Raw genomic sequence first — 22,048 nt, forward strand, 5'->3', positions numbered from 1 at the left:
AGGGGCTCCTCGAGTGCTAGAAAGTTGCTCCTACTCTGCGCTGGGAGAAACCACATTACTCACGAGTCCCTTTTTAGCGCGGCTATGTGTTTCCCCCTTCCATCTCCAGTCCATTAGCTACTATGGAAACAACATGTCATTGCCCGGAGGTGGAGTTCAGCCACAGCCAAAACAGCCGCGGATAAATTCCAGCACCCAAATTCACATCCTGGGGCAAAGCCTGTGCAGTTCAGCTGGGGAATGGAAGCAGAGTCCTGGCTGTGCTAAAGGAGCAGATCTCAGTCAGGGCATGCTTGCTGCAGGATGTGTGGGGTGCAGAAAGCACTGGTGGGAACCCCATTGTCCCAGCCACAGTGGACAAGGAGTCGCTGGGGAAGGCCAGGATGATTTACACTTCCAGGGCGTGACCAAGGCCATGTGAGTGGAGATAAACAGCAGATCCACAGGCATCTGCTGCACTCTGCAGTACCCACTGCCCAGCTTGTGGATTTTGGGTGTCCAGTCTGAGTGCTTCATGCATCTCACCCAGGCCCCCATTGTGGGGCAGAAGAAGCCAGAGTCCCCATTGCAACAGGGTGGCTAAAGAGCTTGAGCTGAGTTGCTGCAGATGAGCAATGGAGAGGGGAGCACTGTGGGATGAACTCCTCAAAGTCTGTTCCCATACCCTGAGTCACCTGGATATGGGGAGGGACTATCAGTGTCCCAAAGCCTGCCTGGCTTTGCATGGGGACATACATGCAAGGTGGGGCAGAAGCTGTAGGGACCCAAGGGAGTCACAGTTTAATGGTGGCTGTTACTTGTCATATCCCCTCTGGACCCTGGGGAGGAGGAGGGCAGGCAGGGATGGTGGCATGTCCTGCCTGGAGGCTTTCATGGGAAGGGTGAGTCCTGGCTCCAGTCTTCTCTGGCAGATGGGAAACACTGGAGATAGGAAGCAAAGCCCTTAGAAGGAAGAACTTTCCTCAGTGGCAGCCAGCAGTCCATGACAGAGCTACGACATCCAACACTGGTGCTGCCCAGCTGAATGCTGCTGTCGTGGGCACCCTCCCAGCCTGGACTGCCCAGGAGCTGCCATGTCCCAGTCTGGTGGCTTTGCTACCCTGCAGTGCCAGTGCCTGGGGACAGCTGTGCCACATAGGGTAAGCAGTAACTACCCCAACTTCTAACAGCTCTAACCCAGAGACATGCACCAGAGCCAGCTCTGGCCTAACTTGGACACTCCCTCCCTTCCCCAGCTTCTTCAGGAGATAGAGCAGGAAAAACTGTTAGTCCCCAGGGCAGCCTTGGAGTGATCCACTGGCTTTCGAGTTGGAGCAGTGACCTGTGTAAGTGCCTGCCTGGATCAGGGCCAGTGAGAGCAAACTCTGGCCATGAGGCTCCATCAGAGGAGGGAGAGACCAGAAGCAAGCAGAGAAGCCTTTCCAAAGCAGGCAGAGGAACTGCCTGTCAGCAAGGCTTCTCTGCAAAGAGGTGATCACCATCACTTGTGAGAAAGAAAAAAATAATGCTGGTTTCTCAAGCAGGGATTTTCAACCTACTCTGCTTTGTCGAGCTCCAAAAATATCCCACCAGAGATGCGAGTTCCTTTGTAGCAAACCCACACCACCTGGCAAGACACTTCCTGGCCTCAGTTACTCTTCCTTAAAAGCAACCACGGAGCCGTGGGGATCCCCCAGCCATGAAAGCTGCAGCTTCCCGAGAGTATTGGAAGCACAAACCAGCCTTGTTTACTCTCATGGGAGCCCCATGAAATGGATTGCAGCCCCAAAAACCCAGGGCACAGTGTTGCAAGAACAATGCTTGTCCCACACCCACTATGGAAGGAGCACCCAATGAAGCTGGGAAAAGCTGAGGTGCACCCCTGGGGAGCACCGAGGACATTGTAGTTTCAAAGCCATGCTTCAGATGTGGTGCTTGGTGTGGGTTCTCTGGTGACTAATAGAAGATAGTGCATCTGCAGTGCCAGGTCACTTGGGGTGGGTGCTAGTGACTGTCCCCCATCTGCTGAGCCACTTGTTTCCAGGGCATTGCAAGAAGATCTAGAATCTTCCCCTCACATCACTGCCAAATTTGTTTAAAATTGGTCTCATGGGTTTGCAACAATTAGAAAGGAATGAGCAGAAAAAATGGGAGAAAGGCTCCTTTTCTTTGGAAACCAATGTGGACAGTAGCTAAAATAAATGCTAAGGGATGCAGCAAGATGTAAAGGAAAGAAATAGGAAGAGAATTATTCTGCTAAAATATCTCTTCTCTCCAAAACCCTTCCTGTCACAAGTGTTTCCACTGAAGTAGAATTCTTAAGTATCCTTAAAAGTGGGGGACAGTCCTGAGATACAGATTGGTTGCAATGTCCCCAGTCCTTGTCCAGAATCTCAGAAATGCCATCCAAGAAAATTTCTTGGCAGGGATCTTTCCCATCCTGGAATAGGAGTGTGAACACAGACCCCAAAAGCTCTGCAGCTGAGCTGAGTGACACTGTGACCCCACGGGGTTGGCATTTCCCCCATATCCCCATTTTAGCCACTGATGTAAGAAGCATCATTAAAACATGTCCCCCAGACCAGACGAACTCCCCTAAAGCCTGCACAGCCAGGAGACAAGTTGGCCAAATAAACTGGTTGAAAATTAAAAAAAAAAGGAAAAAAGGCAAAGTCCGTTCCCTAATTCCCTCTCGTTGCACAAGCAGTGAGGGAGGCCGCACACCGGCAGAGCTGGACGGCTCCTTTGGCAGCAGCACAGATTTCGATCGGCTTGAAGCAATCATGAAAATGTAGCCTGAACTTCCAGTGACTCACCCAGAGAAGGGAAACTTCCTGGCTTGTGTGTTTGAGCATTTCTGGAAAAACTGCTATATTTGGCATGGAAAATAGGAAGGATTCCTCCAGTTGCTTGAAACGGGAGCAGCAGAAATGAGTCAATGGGCAGTTGAAGAACGTTGAACAAGGACGTTCTCTAAATTATTCACTGTGATTCTCCACATTGTGTATTTTCCCCACAACAGGCTCTACAGTGACAGCCCAGGATGGCCCAGGCTCCACTAGGATGATCCTCGATTTATTGCTCCAACAGCCACCCTGGCACTGCACGCTGGCTGTGTATTATTGACTGTGGACATTACAGGCTGCTCCCCATCTGTTTACCAACAAATACTGCTCCTACAGGTATGGCATTGTGCTTATCGCTACACGTTGACCCAGCGTGAAAAATCTGCCAATTTATATTTTCATGACATCAGTAGCTAGAAATGCAGTTCTTGCCAGCTTCAAACACTCAAATGTTTCATCTAGTATGCTGGGGGAAAAAAAAAAGAAGGAACTGCTCTTCTGCAAATTGCTGAAGTTGGTGGAGGGGGGAGCTATTTTGAGGATTTCAAATGCATTCTTCTCTCCCTTTTTTTTCAATAGTTGACCAAATGGTTATTCAAACAGCTTGTTCATTAAACTCCAGAGTTGGTAAATGAAAATTGTCATTTTCAGATTAAATTGTTATTACCTAAAGGGAAAAAAAAAATGAATAAATTACAAGAAAAAAAAATAAATCAACAACTTTTCATGAAAAATCTACTAAAAAGACAGAGAGAGGGCAGCAAACATTTTCCATTGGGTGCAATGCCAAGCAGCTCCTGGTTAGCATATATTAAATTAAATATTCTATTTGGTCATGCACTGCTTTTATTGGCGGATTAAATATCGACAAATATGTCTAATGCAGAGAGATGCTTCATGCTGCAGCCTGGCAAATCCCATCATAGCTCTTAAACAGTCCTTTGGGTGGGAAAACCTGTTCCTCTTGCCACTGCAACCCTGCAGGGCTGATGCCTGGGATCCATGGGGGGGTCCTTTCATCTTGTGACCAGCTGATGTCCATCGTGGCTGGACCAGCAGTGAGTGACCAGCACCTCTGCCACGATGCTGAGGGCAGGAAGCAGGAGAGGGACTGGGAGAGAGTGACCCTCTCCCAGCCACTGAGGCTTTGGAGCTGAGGGACCTCCAGAACAGGGAGTGGGACCACTGGATTTAACTTCTTCAATTTCTCTGCTGAATTGATCCAGTTGCTTTTTGCCTGTAAATTTTAAAGCTATTTTCCACGCTCCAACAGCAAGGAGGCCACAGCTCAGTCATGGCAGGAGAGCTCTCCCTTTCACTGGAGTGGAGCTTGCTGCTTTCTGGTGCCCCACGTTCTTGTACGGGCAAGAGCCAAGCACCCACCTTGATCTGGCATTCTTTCCTATTCCCTGCTTAGCCCAGACTTTCCAAAGGTGCTGTTCAGTGGGAACCACCGCAAGCAGGAGGGTTTCAGCCTGGAAGCAGCGGCCTCCTTCCCCTGGCTCCTCCCTGCTGGGCTGGAAAGTGGCCAGTCCCTCCAGAGCTCCAGCAGTGCGAGGGGAGATGAGTGGAAGAGCACTCCTATCCCCAGCACCCCACATCTTCAGCCCACCAGAAGCCCCAGGCAGGAATGAGATATGTTGGCATCATATCAGAGAAAAGGGTCTTGTCCGGGGCTCTGCTTTGCCTCTCGAATGCTGCCCCTGGAGATTCAGTATCTGCTTGAGACTTCTGGTCCATCAATTATTTAATTCCCTCCAGCCATGTGGTCTCCAGCCCCGAGTGCTTGTCTCCTCTGAGCGCACAGGCCTGCCTATGAGAGGGGTTGGGCAGGGGGATGCAGAGCTGGGGTGGGGTAGAGGATTCCCACTGGGAAGCAAAGCAGAGGCACACGGGACAGGTCCCAATAGCCAAGTCTTGAGCTGAGCTCTTGGGCAGGCACCTTCTTTCCCTGTCACACATTGTTGGAGGGGTGGATTCTTCTTCCAATTTCTGGGGATGACCCTGAGGAAATCACCTCCCTGCTCCACGCCTCACTTTACCCACCTATAAAATGGGGCCAAGGATTTCACAAGTGGTGCGAGCTCCAGTGGCATCCCAAACGTGTGTGCAAGACAGTGTTTTGCAATAAGCAAAGGTGTGACTCTCACCCCTGCTCACAGGGGCTACACCACCATGGATGTGCCTTTAGTGGATCATGTAAGGCTGGTGGTCCCCGTTTGCTGCTGCTGGCCGTGCTGTCTCGAGCTAAAGCAGCACGGCACGGCTCGGCACGGCACAGCTCGGCACGGCAGGCGCTGCTGGGTAGGCAGGACAAGCCACAACACGCGGGCAGGCAGGCGGCTGGAGCCGAGTAGGTGTGTCCCTGTTACCCAATAAATAACTCAAGCCCTAAAGCAGCCCATTGTAATTACGGGGGCCCCGCGCAGATTGAAAACGAAGAAGAAGGAGGGGAAAAAAGGAAATCAAGGTTCAATTCTTCCCCAGGAGGTAGCGCTCCATGGGGAAAGCAATAGAAGGGAGCAGTGATTTATATCTCTCCAGAGGAATTCTCCTTTGCAGGGCCGCCCAAGGCGCCGCCAGGTTCAGCTGAGTTTCTCATCTGAATATGCATGAGCCAGTAATTAATTCTCTCTGATACTGATCCAGATTTGGGGTTGGTTTGATGAGTGTGTGCGTGCGCGTTTTGTGTCCGACTTCTCCCAGGTGTGTCAACGCACCAAGGAGGGATGAGACGAAGGAATCTCCACAGTTGTCCTTGCAGGATGATAGCCATTGACACTTCAGGGCCAGCTTGGGGCAGACAGGTGGCCCTGGTTGGGTGGGGACTCCAGTGGGCTGGCTCTGGGTGGTGTCCTGCTGGGGACAGCATGAGGAAAGGAAACAGCGAGTAGGGCACAATCGGGTCATGTGCCTGGGGCTGGCTATATGTGGGGCAATCCCTGCCCAAACACACATCCAGCCTTGGGCACCTGCAGGAGGTGTTTTCCCTCCTCCAACAGACATTGGAAAGATACTGTGTTTGCAGAGTGCTGAGAAGAGGGAGGGAGGGAGGAGAATCTGGACTCGCCTCCTCCCTCCCACCTTCTTCTCTCCGTTTAAATCTCTTCCATGCATCATTTGAGCAGTGGGATGGGAGCCCTGAGGAGCAAAACCCTGTCTCTGGCCAAAGGCCCAGGCCTGGGGCGGGATGTGGGTGTGTAAACGCCATGCCATGGGCCCTTGCTCTGGCTGTGATCCACAGCTCATAGTCACAACCAGCCTTCAAGCTGGGGGAAAACCAGAAACATTAATGAGAGAGAAACAACTGTTTTCCAGCTTCACAGAGCCCACACCCTAGAATACAGGTCTCTTCCCCTGGCCTCAGGAGCGTGTTGCCCCAGTGGCCTCCTCACCCTTCCCTTGAGAGAAAGGCAACAATCAGCTTTCCTGCCTTTAAACCTTGCCATGGGGCTCTGGCCGTCTCTCAGGGATGAACTGAGGTTGCTCCAACACGCAGGCAAGTAAGGACAGGGATGTGAGCACTGGCACCTGGGTCATGGCATCAGCAGTGCTGGCCCTTGGCAGCCAGGAGGAGGTGCTGGATCCACTCCTGATGTTGTGGGCTCCCTGGAACAGCCAGCATTACAAACTGGAGGTTTCCCTGGTGCCCCCATCACATCCCCTCTCTGCCTGTAGCCAGGAGCAGGATCAGCAGCAGTGCTGGGGTACATTGCTCCCCTCCACTTGGCCCTGGCTCCTGACAGCACCCACGTGCAGCAGAAAAGGGACTGCCTTGGCACCACATCCCGGTCCAGATAGGGCAGTGGCTTCCCAGAGGCACAGAGAAGCCAGTGAGCATCAAGGGAGGACCATGGTGTCATTGCCTGCTGGAGTCACACTCCCTTTCCCACACCATCTAGGGAGTAACTCCTCCTGAACGCTGTCCTCACTCTGGGGATCTGTGCAGAGGCCCAAGGACTGTGCCATGTCCTGCCTACCAAATCCAGCTCCATCCAGTGGAGTGCAGAGGAGAGACTCCCTACATCCATCTGAGGGATCTCTGCGATGTCTACAGGTTTGGGAAGCAGCGGGCTGGGAACGGCTGGTGAGTCAGAGCCCTGTGTTGTAACGTGGGGAGCAGAGCGCGTGTCGGAGCAGGGATGACCGTGAGCTGCAGTGTGGGGCCCGCCTGGGCCTTTTGCAATCCTCTGGGGAAAGGCGAAGTCAGTGTCTCCATCCCTTAATTAAAATGTGCCACAGGGCCCTGCTCCTGCCTGTTTACATGGTTCAGGGGATGGACAGAGAAGCAGCAGCTGAGGACATGGGGAGGAGAGCAGCCTCATCAGCCCTTCCCTGGGCTGGGGCAGCCGCTGCTGTCGAATGCAGCCTCTGGCTCCTGCAGCCAGGTCTCCTCTCAGCCTTGGCCCCACGGTCTCTCAAAGACACTTTTTGGACCCATGAGCCAACTCCAGTTCTCCACAGACCTCCCCTCCCCGCTGTGAGTGCACATGAAGCTCCTTCCCACCTTCCCATCGCATTCCACCCCACCCCCAGCACTGCTCCTCCAGAGAAAACCTCCACCAAGCCCTGGCCCCCGTGTGCAACCCTTGTCCATCGAGGAACAGAAGGTGACACAGCCAGGATGTCATCTCTGCCGGCTTCGCGTCCCGCATCACCAGCCTGACCTAGAAACACTACCACGTCTCGTGCGCCGGAGCCCGGGGATGCTGCAGGCTCATCCCTCTGTTTTTTCCAGAGCAGCTGAGTGACAGTCGCCCCTCCCTTGCCTCTCCGAAGAGCGTAATGAGAATTTCCTCCGAGGAGCAGCTTGCCGCGATGAAATAATCGCCCGAGCAGCATGATCTTCGCCGGGGATTAGAGAGGCTGCTACTTGCTGAGCTAGGGAAACGGCCGGTGAGGAGGGAAAAGTCCTACCTCCTCCTCCGGCACCTCGGCTCCTTTGCCAAAGCAATCGCCTGCCGCTGTCGGACCGAGGTCCCAGGCAGAGAGCTCAGCCCTGGAAACTTCTGTCCCCGATGCTCGAGCACTTTTGCAAAGTCCCCTTCCACCCTCCTGTCTCTCTGCTCCCTGAGGAGCCGCTCCCCAACCCCGGCAGTCGGGAGGGGTGGAGAAGAGGTAAAGAAGCAGCTGCTGCCTTTTACAGGCAACAGTTTCTGTTGTTTCTTTTTGGACTGCTGAGGCAGAAAGCGGCGAGCTGAGCCTGCTTCTCCCTGCCTTACGCGCACAGGCACTCGCCAGCCGGTTACCCCGCAGCACGGAGGGACGGCAGCAAGGACTATACATGGATTTCCGACGCGGAGTAGTTTAAGGCAGTTTTGCTTCCACTGCAGGCTTGGTTGTTTTTTTTTTTTATCTCCAACCCTCCCACCACCCCCCCCGCCCTCTGTCCTCTGTGAGATCCTGGTGTGACCATCCCTTGAGGATTCCTCGATTCCGAATTTTGTTCCTGAAATATCCCACATCTCATTTTCTTTTTTTAACTCTTCCTGAAACGTGGGAACCCCAAGCCCAAAGGAACATCCCTAGTTTGAGCAGAAAACACGCATGAAAGACAAGTTACAGCAGAAGTGATTTTTTGAGGGGTCTGGGCTTGGGTGTTTTTTTTTTTTTTTTTCTTTCCTCTTTCGGACACATTTCGAGACTCGCCGGCCGCCAGCTCCCGGCTGGGCTGTGGCAGAGGGCGCTCCTGCCTCCAGCACTGCGAGCAACCTGCCCCAAACCCACTGAGTCCTGTCTCCGGGAATAGCAGCTGCCCTTGTCTCGAACACTCCAAACGAGAGGCGTAGCCAGCAGCGACCAGAAATCCCGGTTTCCACAGCCCTCTCCTTCCCCTGAGTGTATGGAGAAACTCTCGCCCTGATCTTGCCCAGTCCTGCCACCAGGTCAGAGCGGGACATCAACATGAGAAATCCATCATCCCCAAAAGGTCCAAATGCGAGAAATCCATCATCCCAAAAGGTCTCTCCTGACAAAACGCCAGCGGTGCCCGACCGTCGTGAGCGGGGCACTGCTTTGTCGACAGCGCCCGTGATCTAAAGCGAGAGTTGCTCGTGGGGCCGCAGCCCCTGGGGCTGGGGGATGGCCAGGGCAAGGGGCAGCTGGCCCTGGCACGAGGTCAGTCCAAGGGTCAGCGGCCGCGGTGAGGTTTCAGCCACCCCGGTGCTTCCCCTCCCGCCACAGCCCTGCGGCCCTGATCCCCGTCCCCACGCCGCCATCGCTTCAGTGCTGCTCCCACGAGGGTCAGGACGCAGAGGCTGAGGAGAAAAGCGCTGCATGGTGCGCCCGGGCACAGACCAGCCTGTTTGCTGTGCTACTGCTCTCAGTGGGAGGGACATTTTGTCCGGGAAACGGGGCCCTGTCTGTGTCCAGCCGCCGGGCGCGTGTGGGGATGGGGCAAGGGATACCGGCGCCATGACGCCTCGTGCCGCGACGCCTGGTGCCAGGCGGTGTGGGGACTACCACGGCTTCTCCGCAGCGCTCCTGAAGCCCTAGAGGGAACAGCCCCGGGCCAGCGCGGCTCCTACTAGCCGTGATCAGCGCCCCCCGTCCACGGCAGCCCTTCACCCCGAGCCCCCGGCCGACCAGCCCCAACTCCGCTCCACAGCTCCGCCCCGAGCCGCCTCCGGGTTTTCAAAACCACTTCGCCGTAGACAGACAGACGGCTCAACAAATAAAAAGCCGCAAAGCGTCAGCACAGCGTTCGCCTGGCGCTGCCGCCCAATCCACATCGCTCGGTCCCTATATCCCGCCCTCCGAGGACAAGTTCTGCCCTAGTCCAGCAGCCATGTTGAGTGTGGCAGCCGCTTTGCTCCGTCTAGAGGGGCGTTTTTCCCACCCCTTCACCCGTTACTTCGCGCATTCCGCACCGGGGGCAGTTCGTTTGCGGCTCTGTCTCACCCCCGGGGCCGTTGTGGGCGGTGGAGCGGCTCCCAGGGGATGGCAACACCGTGTGGTTGCCCTACGAAGAGCTCTCGGCGCCATCTTGAGTGTGGCAGATCCCCCTCAGTCGCTGCGTGTGTGCCCCGTTACCCCGCGGGGTGAGCGGGACAGATGTGGCCGCGCTGTCCGGGAGCGCGGTGCGAGGGGCACGGCCGTATATAACGGGAAATTGCGGAATGGGAACATAGGGTAGTGCTGGTGCGCCTCAAACCGTGAATTCGCACAAGGTTGGGGAGGTGGGGGGGGAAGTAAAACAGCTTGGGTACGTTTTTTTACTGTAAAATAAGCAAACGGGTGGGAATCCCGCATTTCTGCGCGGCAGGCTGGGCGGGCCGCCCCTCCCCGCTCCCCCCAGGGGCGGCCGCGGTTGCTGTGGCCAAAGTTTCTGCGGGCCGCCAAAAACACAGTGAACGAGGGGGACTGGAGGGGGCTAGCGGGGTACCGAAGTGACGGGGCTGCCCCGGGACCACCAGCAGCCCCGTGGGAGCGGGATGGGGGACGGCACCGCCGGTTCTCCCGCATTACTGTTATTATTCTTATTTTTAACTCTCATTATTTCCCCTCCTCCCCTCACTCCCGCCCGCCGCCTCACACGGCGGCGGGGCGGGGCTGAGGCGGCGGGGGCGGAGGTAGCGCGGGGAGGGGCGTGGCTCTGCTCCCCTCTGCGCCCGCCGCGCTGAGACCAGACCGAACTCATCACCGCAGTGGCGGCGCTCGCCGGCTCCTTTAAGCGGCCGTGCCCCATTGTTTGCGCCGCGGCCAATGGGCTCCCGGCGGCCGCGGCGCGCACGGCCAATGGGGCGCGGCGCGGGGCAGCGCGCGCGCCGCCCCCGGCTCTATAAGAGGGCCGGCGGCGCCGCGTGAGTTCCCACTGGCTCGCGCAAAGCCATCTTGGCATTGTTCTGCCCGCCCGCCCGCGCCGCCGCAGCCCCGCGCGACACAGCCCCGCACGCCCCCGCCATGTCCGACGCGGCCGTGGACACCAGCGCTGAGATCTCCGCCAAGGTGAGCGACCCGCCACCTCGCGCCCTGCTCCGCGGCTTTTTTTCCCCCCTGTTTATTTTTTTTTTCCGAGCGATTTCTGGCTTTTTTTCCCCTTATGTGTTTTTTTTAATCGATTTTTTCCCCCCCTGCCCGTCCCGCCCCCTCGTTTCTCCCCCTTCCCCCTCCGTCCTTCGCGTTGAAGTTGGCGGGGCGTCGCGGTGCGGAGCCGGCGCCGCCGCGCTCGCCGTGCGGGGCTGCCAGCGCCGTTCCTTTGTCTACAGTGTGCGGGAAACGTGCTCGCCGCCTTTGCCGGTGCTGCCGAGCCCCGCCGCTCCACGTCCCGCTCCCTCCCGCCTTTCCCGGGGACAGCAGCTGGCCGTCCCGCTGCGGAGGTGCTCGGGGAGCCGGGGGGGTACACGCACGGCAGTGCCTCGGCACCCGGCAGCGCTCGCTCATTCAATCCGCGGTGCGGGAGCGCTTGACAGCCCCGTCAAACTTGTGTCCCGCTCGGCCCCGTCCCTGCGGGGGGGGTGTGGGGGGAAGCGCTCCGGAACACGCACCGGAGGGGTGGGGGGGGCTGTGTCTGTTGTGGAGTTGCTGCCGAAAATCGGGGTGGGCGGGTGGTTGCTATTTCGGAGTTGCTCCCGTTGATGCGGGAGGGGCGTCTGCTGTGTCGGTGTTACCCCGGGAGTGTGTGGGGGCAGTTGTTTTTTCGGCGTTGCCCCCCGGAAGGTGGGGGGGTGGGGGGGGAACATTTGCGGTTTAGATACGGCCCTGAATTGGGGATTACTATTTCGGAGTCGCCCTTGGAGGTGAGCGGGAGTAGGGGTGCTCCGGAACTGTCCCGGGGGGGGGCTTTTGTTATTTTTGGCGCTACCCCGATGGGGGCACCCCCACATTGGGAGATGACCCAGTGTGCTGGGGCGGCGGGGCTGAGGGCGACGGCTCTGGCCCGAGCTCCTCGCAGCGGGATAACTTTGCGAGTCGCTCTTGGAGGTGATGGGAAGCGGCTGGGGAGCGCCGGTACCAGCCGGGAGCGGCTCTCCGGGGAGTTCCCGCTGCGGCTCCCGGCGCACGCCTTTGTCTGCGAGCCGCGGCGGAGCGTCCCCCGGGGGGACTGCGCTCCCCGAGCGGCCGCGGTGCGCCCCGTTGAGCCCGGGGCCACGGCCGGAAAAGTTGCGAGGGGACCGGAGCCGGGCGAGTGCGTGGGAAGGCGGCGGGGGACGTGCCCGGCGGCCTCCTCACCCTGCGCCCCGGCCGGCCCCGGGCCGCGCCGCTCCCGGGGGAAACGCGGCTGGAGGGGAAAAAAAATGCGACAGGGAGGAGGGTTTCTAAAAAACAACCAACAAAACACCGGTTCTGGCAGATTTCGATTTCACTTCTGTTTCCCGCTCCCGCAGCCATGCCCCCATCTTCGCCTGCCCTGCCTCCGTTCCGGGGCCGCGGCTTGGTTCCCGCCGCCTCCGGCTCTCCCGCTGCCGGGAAGCGGAGAGGCGGGTCGATCCCCATCCTTCCCCGGGGGAACGGGGCCAAGTTTGCCGTTAACCTTCCCCTGCCCTTTACCGCGTGCGGGAAGGGGCCTCGTCTCCGGCTCACCCTTGTGGGAGCGGACTAGGGTCCGCGCTGCAGGGCGGGCGGAGGCGCGCACGGCGGCAAGGTGACCCCCCCCGCACCCCCGAGAAGCGCGGAGGCACCGGGGCCGTTCGCCCTCGTCCCTCCTCGCCGTCCGGAACGCTCTCGGAAGGCGGGGATGCGGGGGAAAGGGGTTCCCGCCCCGCCCGGGCGCCGCCCCCGGCCGGTGCCGCGGGGCGCCCACCACGTGCGGGCCTGGGAGCCGGAGTCCGCCGCGCCGCCCCCGCCGGGACTACAGCTCCCGGCAGCCCGCGGGGCGCCGCGCTGGCCGCCGGCCAATCAGCGGGGCGCGGAGAGTGGCGCGCGGTTTGAATGGCGGCCGCGCGCGTGGCGGCGCGGGTGAGCCCCCTGCCGGCGGGAGGCGTGGGCTGCAGCGGCGCCTCTGTTGTCCCCGGGTCCTGATTTCCCCCACTTCCCACCGGGATCCTGTCGAGAGCAGGGTCAGGGAGAAGGTAGAGCTCTCCGGTGGTATGTGACTCTACACTGCTGCTATTAATTCCATAGACAAAACAACCCTGACACACCTATAATTAGAGGCTGTGTCCCAGTCTTGGCGCCAGAGCAGCCCTGCTGCTGCACTGGCCCTTGGTCTGGATGCTCCTGCGCACATCTGTTTGTGTTGGACTGGGAAAGGAAAAGGGAGAATCTGTGATGCTCTCTGCGACCTGTTGCTACCACAAACTTCATGACCTGGCATCGTGATGGTGGTTAAACTGAGAGCATTTTCAGTGATGCAGGAAAGGTCAGGGCTGGAGATCTGTCCAGCTAAACTGCCCAAGAGTTAGTTGTTCCTTCACTGGGAGAATTGCTTGCAGTTTATGAACAGCTCGTTTTAAAACTAGCTGTTGGGCACAGTGAGAGATGGAAATTCTGACTGCTTGACTTGCTCTGTGTTTAACTTGGGAACTGCTTTGTCGCCCTCATGCTCGTGTGCCTGGCGTGATGCAGCAGCTGCAGCCCAGTGATGCACGAGAGGCCAAATGGTTGTGATCACTCTCCAGGGAACAGGGCAGTGGAAGCCACTGACAGTGTAAAACTGTGGTGGAACTGGCCAGTGTGGAGGAGGCAGCCTGAGATTTGTGTGTGAGTAGTGAAAGAAGGGAGGGAGCTTGTGTGCTTGTTTACTCCACGCTCCTGGGTTGGTTTGCTTAGGTGAGGTTCAATTAACAGATGTTGTCCTCTCAAAGCTTTCTTCCTGAGAAAGTCTCTCAGTGCACTGGCAGTCTGTGGGTGCCTCTGGAATAGAATTTGTCTATTTTAGTAACCTGATGGTCTTAAATGCCTGTGCTGCCTCCCTTGAGCAGCCTGCGGGGTGGTAGAAACCCTCCCAGAAGGGAGCAGTGATCAGGGCCGTGCTCTTCCCTGCTGTGTTCCCAGGAGGCAGTGACTCCTAGGAGTGAAGGTGCCTGCTGTCCGTGGGCGGCGGCAGCTGCAGAGGGCCGGCAGGAGGGGAAGGAGTCACCGCAGTGGAGCAGGAGCTCCCAGCAACTTTTAAACACCTCGTGGTCGCTGCCGAAGCCGGCTGTGGCTGTGCTGCTGGCCCTGGGGAAGGGCCTCCCTGCTTTCCTTGGCTAGGGTAGCGCTCACTGTGCTGAAGGATCTCGCTCCAGCTGATGGAGGAACAGAAGGGGAGGAGGATGCAAGCAGAGATGCCAGTGTTAAATCCAAGTGTTCTTAATGTGGGAACATAAAGTTGGATCCTTTCAGCCTGTTTGCTGAGCGACTTGGCATGACATTTTGACAGTGATCAATAGCAAAAACACACAAGCTCCTGCTCTGCTTGCAGTGGAGGCTTGAACTGAACTAGCCAGGCACTGCTCTTGGAGCAGTGTAAAAATAGACTTCTTCCCCCACCCCATCCTGTTACACTTTAGACTGCGAGCTGGATGCTGGAGCCTCCTCTCTGCTGCTGCGAGAAATATTACAGGCCTGGTCTTTGCCGTATGATTTTCCCCAGGCAGGGCAGAGACCACAGCCTCTGCTAATGAGTCCCTGGGATTTGTTCCTGCTGTGAAGGTACTGAGCAGCCCTGGATGCCTGCAGCCCTAGAGCAGCAGAGCCCATCCAAAGGACGGGGCTGTCGGCTCTCCATGGCATTGCAGGAGCTTGCGTGGACTGTGCTAAGATGGGCAATCAGCCAGCTCTGCTGCTGTTGAGCATATATGCAGGCGGCCAGCTCTGTCTGTTTGGGAGCTCAGAGGTGAAACAGAGCAGTCTCTTTTTTAGATGGCTGCTCTGGCAAGGCTGACTTGGATTGAGATTCGCCCCCATGTTTTCCCGTTCCCAAGGAGGAGCCAGAACGTGGCGACCAAATCACAGAACAAATCTGTGTGAAGAGAAACCAGCTCCTGCTCTCGCTCTCAGACTGTTTTTCACACCTGATCTGCAGCTTCTCTGACCCAGACACCTGGAATCGGGGTGACTTCTCTGCTTTTCTGCTCCTTCCAGGATCTAAAAGAGAAGAAGGAAGTTGTTGAAGAAACAGAAAATGGCAGAGATGCACCAGCCAACGGCAACGCTGTGAGTATGGCTGCAGTCTGCTGGGAGAGGCAGTCCGTACACCAGTGTCTTTTTGTTTTCTTCGTGCTTTTGCTGCAAGTTTGTCCCTAGCACTGTTGAGAGGAGAGCCCTGTAAAAGGCAGCCCTGAGCCTGCAGCCTCTGGCACTTCCTTACACAGGCTCTCTCAGCCTGTGGGCTGTTCATGTGTGTGCAGAAGAGAAGGGCTGGGCTTGGATTCCCTCCCTGACAGCTGTGTGAGGCTGTCCAGTACCACCTCTTCCCTAGGCAGGGATAAAGAGGAAAAAAATTTAAAAACCCACTAGGATTTACAATGTTACAACCAGTTGAGCTGGGAAATACATCATGTAATACAAATAAACTGGTTGGTTTTGTCTTTTAACATGCTGGGGGAAAGTCACTGTGCCACATTTCAATTTGTCATGAGAGCCATTGCAGGCTTTGTCTCTCAAGCTGCAGGCCAAGTTACTGTAGGCTTGATCCTTCATGCCGGGACTCTCTGGGTTGTGTGGAGGCACGAAAAAAGTGGGGTGTGTGCCCAGGGCTCTGGTGGGCTGGTGCTTTGCTTTCAGCAGGAAAGGTGGGAACATGCACTTGTGCTGAATGTCTCTTCCACCTTCTCCCTTCCCCAGTGCATTTTTTTTTTAAGTGATGTTTTGTCTTGCCAAGGAGAATGAGGAAAATGGCGAGCAGGAGGCTGATAACGAAGTAGACGAAGAGGAGGAAGAAGGTGGAGAAGAAGAGGACGAGGAGGAAGAGGGTGATGGTAACTTTGTTTGTTCCCCCCACCCCCATGCCAGCGCGGTGTCCTGCTCTGGACAGCAGGCTCCCCTCTGGACAGCAGGCTCCTGGGAAGCGGAGGCGAGTGGAGAGCAGCATCTCCCCCTCGCGGCTGCGGGCAGAGAGCTCCCGCCAGCCAGGCTCGCTCCTTCCTTGCTTGCCTGAGCCACCGCTGCTGGGAGTGAAGTCAGCCTTGAATCCCTTCCAGCAGGTTGAGGGCAGATTCCTTCCTCCCTCCCTCTGGCCAGACGGCACCGTACCGCGGCGCTGAATAAGCGCATTAGCCCTTCCGTGCGAGTAGTAAAATCTGCCCTTGACTCCTGCGAGCACAGCCGCTGCTGCAGACACCAGCACTGGCCAGTGGGGCAGGGACAGCTCTGGGTGGCCATCCCTTGGTCCAGGCACAGAGGGTGTGGCACTATCCTTGTTCATGGAGCAGTGCTGAGAGCCTCATGCAGCCCTCTTTCCCAGCCTGGATGCCATGTGGAAACAAGCAGAGGAACCTGTGGCTCTTACCTGCTCCTCCAGCTGGAGTAGATAGGCTTGCTTTAATCCTTCTATGGCTGCAGTGCTCTGTCTCCCTGCCCTCTGCTGCTTCCTGACCTGACCCAGCCTGGAAGTGGGTTTTGGCAGCAGTGACTTGCCGAATCACTTCTCACCCTCCCTGCTATTATTTTTTTCCCCAAGATCTGCTTGGATGAATAACATTGTTTATTTTTATCACTTGTTAAGGCTGGGAGAAAACCTTTCTTGTTATGCTGAGATGAACTCAGGGCCACTGATTATCTGTTACTAGGTTAATCCCCTGTGAATTTTTGGTTTATGTACTGACCTACTAACCTGATGGCTAGTTTTGGGTGATAGGGACAGGGCTGAAAATCTAATGACCATTCAACCAGTGCTTATTCAGAGAGTCTGAGCTGGAAAAGCCACTTCCTTTGGGGTAGCACTCTCTCAGCAGCCTGCTGTGCCCTTCAGTAGGAATTGGTTCACTAGGGAAAACTGGGAATTGTGACCCTCTTTGTGGTTTTAACCCCTGGGAACAGATGCAGCATCTGTCCTGAGCCCATTTACCCCCAGCCCTACTTTGGGCTGCATGAGATGGGGAATACTTGGCTCTCCCGCTCCTCGGGCAGGAGCAGGGAGGATGCGTGTGCTGCAAGCGCATGTGTGGGGTGGAAGTGTTGCTTGGATACTGCTGTGACAAACCCGGGGAGCTTTGGTCCCGCAGTGCCAGCCCTGCTCTTCCCAGCTCACCGAGCACAGGCGTGATTTGGCATGCGGTGCCTGGAGACGCCGATGCCTTGTGGGGATCCGGCACAGGCTCTGACCGCTGGCACGGGCTCTGTCCGTGCTTGCTGCCCTCGGGCGATCCCTGCCTGAGAAGCTGCACCTGAGCACTGCAGGAGAGAGATTTAAAGGCAGCAAGTCCAGCTTGCATCAGCTTTTTTAGCCAAGACTTGCAGCCAAACTCCCCGGGGTTTGACAGCAGAGGAGAGCTTGAGGGTATATTTCCCTCTCGCATCTCTCCACCCCATCTCATTATTTGCTTTGCTTAAAGCAGCTCAAAGAACTAAAAATGCTCCCAATCAGCTTGGCACTGTCACCTGACCTGCTGGCCAGCCCAGTGCATGCGATGGCTGCCAGGGTGTTGATCCATCACTGGGAGCTAATCTTGGCCCTTCCCACTGCATGGGCCACACTGCAGCTGGGTACACGTCGGGAGAGGAGAAGGGAAGGGAGGATGGGCTGACCTTAATCCCCCTGGCTGTCCATACGTGTGGCTCGTGGCAGTGGTTTAAAGCCAGCTTACTGGCCTTAACTCTCTGAGTTATAGTAGGGTCTCCTGTTACACAAGAGAGACTTGTCTCGACAGCCGAGAAGCTGTTCTGCCTCTGGGCTTGCCCCTGAGTCCCCAAAACTGGCCGAAGGCGATTGACTCAGTTGTTCTGATCCACTGGCCTATTTGAGCTCAAAGTGGGTCAAAGCCCAGAGCTCACTGCTCATCCTCCTGGCTGGCTGCAAGATAAGTTGGAAGCATTTGTTTGCCGTTCTGATAATTAGAAAGTGTTCTGACTCAGAACTAATGCGTTCTGGCTCTCTTAACTCATTAAAGATGGACTAATAGCTGCGAAGGGAAGCAGAAGTAATCTGGAGTGCTTAGGCAGAACACACACTAGAAAGAGTTTTTTCCTCTTTTTTTTCTCCCAGTTTTGCCATGATTTCGGCACTCACGGTAGGTGGTGGTTTTGCCATCTCACTGTCTGTGTTACAAATGCTGAGTGAACCAGGCTGGAGGCTGCCAATCCTTGTTTTCCCTTTGGTGGGTCAGGTCATTCGGGGAATGCCCAGAAATCCACTGTGTCCTCTGTCACCTGTTGTCCTGAGCAGCGTCTGTGCCACCTGGGGAGGTGGGGACATGGCATTGCAGTGTAGGGGTGAGCCAGGATTAGACCCAGAGGGAGAGGTGTGGTACTGGAACACTCCCAGAGGGTCTCACATTTCCTCCCTTTGTACTCCATGCAGGTGAGGAAGAGGACGGTGATGACGATGATGAAGCTGAGGGAGCCACAGGAAAACGGGCAGCTGAGGATGATGAGGTAGGAAGAGCAGGCAACCCCTCAGAGCCATGCATGTCCCCAGAGGACTTGGGAGGGGGGAAGGGAGTCAGTGGGGCTAGAAGGGCTGGGCTGGGCTCAGCTCTGGGGCTGGGCTGCTCTGCCTGTGTGCTCCCCATGTCTCTCCAGGGACACAGCCCAGTTCTGTTTATACATTGGCCTGGTTAGGTGGGTGTCTGCTCCTGCCCAGTGGAGCCCTGGAATGCTCATGTCAGGCCTGGGTGGGGGCACCCAGGGGCTCCCTGACAAAAGAGGGTTTTTCCTGAGGCAGGGAAACACCTGCTGCTCAGAACTTGTCCCTGAGGCAGAAGAGGGACCTAAAACTTCCCTGCCTTGGGGTGACTCTTGCCTGCCCACAGCAGCCCTACTCCCCATCCCCTTTCCTAATGACTTTGCTTTCCCCCCAGGATGACGACGTCGATCCCAAGAAGCAGAAAACCGATGAAGATGACTAGGCAGCAAATTATTATTATTTTTTTTTTAAATAAGGAGGAAAAGAAACCAACAAAAAAGGCCAGCGTGTCCTCTTCACCCTTGGGTCCCCCCCTTGGGACTCCCGTTGCAGCCCCTCTTCCCACACACACCCCCTTCCTCCCCCCTCCGCCGTGGTCATCCTCACCAAGTAGAGTGAACCCCGTCCCCGCCCCCCGGCGCGGCGCTGCCACTCAACGAACATGGAAATGATTCGCCCATTAGCGGGGAGAGAAAAACCCCCCCCTTCCCCCACAGACCCCCTCCCCCCTCAAGCACCAAAACTTCAAGGCCCTGCTTTCTTTCTTAAAAGTACTTTAAAGGAGAATTTGTTTGTATTTTTTATTTACATTTTATATTTTTGTACATATTGTTAGGAGGTCCGCCATTTTTAAGTGATCTCGGATTGACCAAAAGGGGGGCTTTGAAGTGTATATCTCTCTTGTTACCTATCTCTGACTTTACTTGTGGTGTGACCAGGCCCAAACCATTATCTCAAAGGAGAATAAAACAAAACCTTGTAAAAAAAAAAATTAAAAAAAGACAAAAATGCAAAAAAAAAATTACAATCTTATTCTGAGCATTCCAGTAACTTTTTTTGTGTATGTACTTTAGCTGTACCATAGATCGTGGTTTGTATGAGGTGGCAAGGCCAAAGATAAAAAGGTTTTCTTTTTTTTTTTCTGTCTATGAAGTTGCTGTTTATTTTTATTTTTTTCTTTTTTTTTTGGCCTGTTTGATGTATGTGTGAAACAATGTTGTCCAACAATAAACCGGAATTTTATTTTGCTGAGTTGTCCTAACAAGGCTGCCTCCCAACTGCTGCTTTTTGTTTTAGTTTTCATTTGTTTTAGTTTTTTATTTCTTTTTTCTTTATCTCCTTTCTTTCTTTGCTTTGGACTTGGGCTGGGAAGAGAGAGGGGGTGCAGGGTGTTAAGGGGGGAGGCCTGGGGCTGTGCTGTCCCCCTGTTGCTCTGGGGGTAGGGGAGGCAGTGTCTTTCCTTGGCTGTATTCCTGTGGAGGGCTGCACCACGGTCCCCAGCATGGCCTGTGCATGATCCTGCATGCTCTGGCTGCCCTTGGCAAAAGGTAGGGATGGGTTAGACTGGGAAACATGGACAGGCGAGTCTGGGGCAGCTGGGTGTGGCTTGCTCAGCAGTTCTGTCTGCAGCCAGCTTTGCTGGGGAGTACTTGCCTTGGGTAGTGGGGATAAGAAACCCATCCCCAAAATCCTTCTTTGCAGTATCTGCTGCAGATGATTTGATCCCAGGTTGTGGGGTGGGGAGAGCTCAGGCACTAAATGCCTGCACTCCCTTGGGGCTTGTTTGAGCATTGCTGCCAGTGGGGCAGGAGTCAGTGTCAGCAGGGAGTGGATTCAGCCAGAATGGTCCTGGGGGGATGCTCAAGCCTGCACTGGTCACCCAGCAATTTCTGGGGTGCCAAGTTCAAGGTTTGGTGGTGGGACCCTGGGAAGCCAGGCTCAGGTTTGTCTGTGTGCTCTAACAAAGCAAAAAGGCTGTAACTTGGCCTAAAACCTCTGCTGCTTTGCTCCTAACCTTCCTCCAACTCATTTTTCCTCCTTCCTCCAGGGTTTTGGAGCTTGGAAAAGCTCAGCCTGGTCTGCCAGGTGTGTGGAGTTTGCAAGAACCTGCTTTGTATCTGCTCCCAAACCCTCTCCCTGACTCCAGGGAGTCCCTTTCCCTGCTGATCCAGGCTGTGCCAAAGCCTCACCAGATGGCCTCGTTTCCTCCTCTCACACTGAACTCCCAGCAGTCAGTGTTCAGATGCTGGGAGATGATTTCCATTTTACTTTTTTTTTTTTAATAAAAGAGGAACCAATTTACTGCACTGGCTGTGAGGGTCACAGTCCCTCCTGATCCCCAGGAACAGCCAGGTCACTTACTCTCTACTTAGACCTTAATTATCCAATGAATTGTGGTGCTGGCTAATAGCTTATCAGATTTACTGCCTCGATGTGCAGGCCCCATCCAGCCCTGCATGGGTGAGGGGATGGAGGCAGCACTAGGTTTGGTTATCCAGTCCTCCCACGGGATGTGACATCATGGCAGTGGCAAATGGTGCTGCTGAGTGTCACCGTGCTGCTGGGTGGAGCAGTGGGGAGCTGCAGCCACATCCTTGTGTCTGCACCACGGCTGCCCCATGCGTGGCTCCTGCATCGTGATGGGATCTGATGGGATGGGTGCCAACGGTGCAAGACTCAAGCTGGCACTTGTAGATTTGCAAGGCAAATTATTCAAATAAGCTGCAGCTGTGTAGAAAGGACCTGGCTCCAGGTGTCCCTGAAATGTGGGGACCCTGCACACACAAAGTTGGTGTGAGGGCACAGGGTGTGGAGATTTTGGGGGAGCAGTGGCCTTACTGTCCCCATTGCAGAGAAGGATTTGTCCTTTCCCAAACCTAGTGCTCTTGGGACATAGGGTCTGTTTTGGTAGGGGGTAAAACTGGAGGCTGCCCCCAGCTCTCCAGGTGGGTGTACTAATGATGGGTAGGGCACGGAGCAGCCAGGGTGTGTGGGCAGGTCAGAGTGACCCCCCAGCCCTACAGCTCCTGGTCTATCCCCTGCTGCCCTGAACCCTCAGAGCCATGTGAGCCACATCCTCAGCCCCACATCCCTGGTGTTTCTGCATCCCATCTCTACCCTCTCGTGGCTTGGCCCCAGGGGCACTGGCTGCCCCTGCTCCCCATGGCCGTGGGAGAGATCTGGTGTGGCCAGTGCCAGGACTGGGGCTGAGGCACAGCTCAGTGCATGGATCCTCGCAGGGATCCTGGCCCCAGCCAATCCCCATGTGGCAGCTCAGCCAACCAGCCAATCCCGTGCTGCCACCTAGCCCTTCCTGCCTCATGCTGCCTCCACCAATCACAACCAAGCAACACTCTGGTCTGGCCAATCGGGTGCTGCTACCTGGCATTTCCCCACAGCCAACCACGTGCTGCCACTTGTCTCTGCTGCTGCCTCACCCCTTCAGCAGCAGCCCACCAATCACAGTGTGAGGGTGACCGTGTTGAGCCAATCAGAAGCTGCTGCCTTCCATCTGTCCCAGCCAATCAGGGGCAGCCACACCCTGCCAGGAGCTATAAAGCCCCTTCAGCTCCTGGGCTGTACCAGCAGCAGGGGTGATCCCAGGATGGAGGAGGTGTGGGCCTTTGGCAGGTGGTTCCTTTGGAAAAGACTCCCACTTGCAGGGTCCTGGAAAGATGTAGGTGGAGCATGGTGGTATTTTGGTGCCCAATGCCACAGGGGCCGAATGAATCCAAAA

At 56.0% G+C, this 22,048-nt stretch overlaps 1 protein-coding gene across 3 annotated transcripts; it reads left to right on the forward strand.

The window, feature by feature from the left end:
* Nucleotides 1-10,642: 10,642 nt before the first annotated feature.
* On the forward strand, nt 10,643-19,576 carry PTMA (prothymosin alpha). 3 transcript variants are annotated; one of them, XM_033069053.2, is made up of 5 exons: nt 10,643-10,772; nt 14,832-14,903; nt 15,571-15,667; nt 18,208-18,281; nt 18,707-19,576. In XM_033069053.2, exons 1-5 carry the CDS (start codon nt 10,728-10,730, stop codon nt 18,752-18,754), a joined length of 336 nt encoding a protein of 111 aa, XP_032924944.1. In that variant the 5' UTR covers nt 10,643-10,727; the 3' UTR covers nt 18,755-19,576. The 3 variants fall into 3 exon arrangements, with proteins under 3 accessions (XP_032924944.1, XP_032924945.1, XP_032924946.1); XM_033069054.1 differs by having other exon boundaries at nt 15,574-15,667; XM_033069055.1 differs by having other exon boundaries at nt 10,647-10,772; nt 15,571-15,661.
* The last annotated feature ends 2,472 nt before the right edge of the window (nt 19,577-22,048 follow it).

Source organism: Catharus ustulatus, chromosome 10 (assembly GCF_009819885.2).
Source record: "Catharus ustulatus isolate bCatUst1 chromosome 10, bCatUst1.pri.v2, whole genome shotgun sequence".
Classification (NCBI taxonomy): Eukaryota; Metazoa; Chordata; class Aves; order Passeriformes; family Turdidae; genus Catharus; species Catharus ustulatus.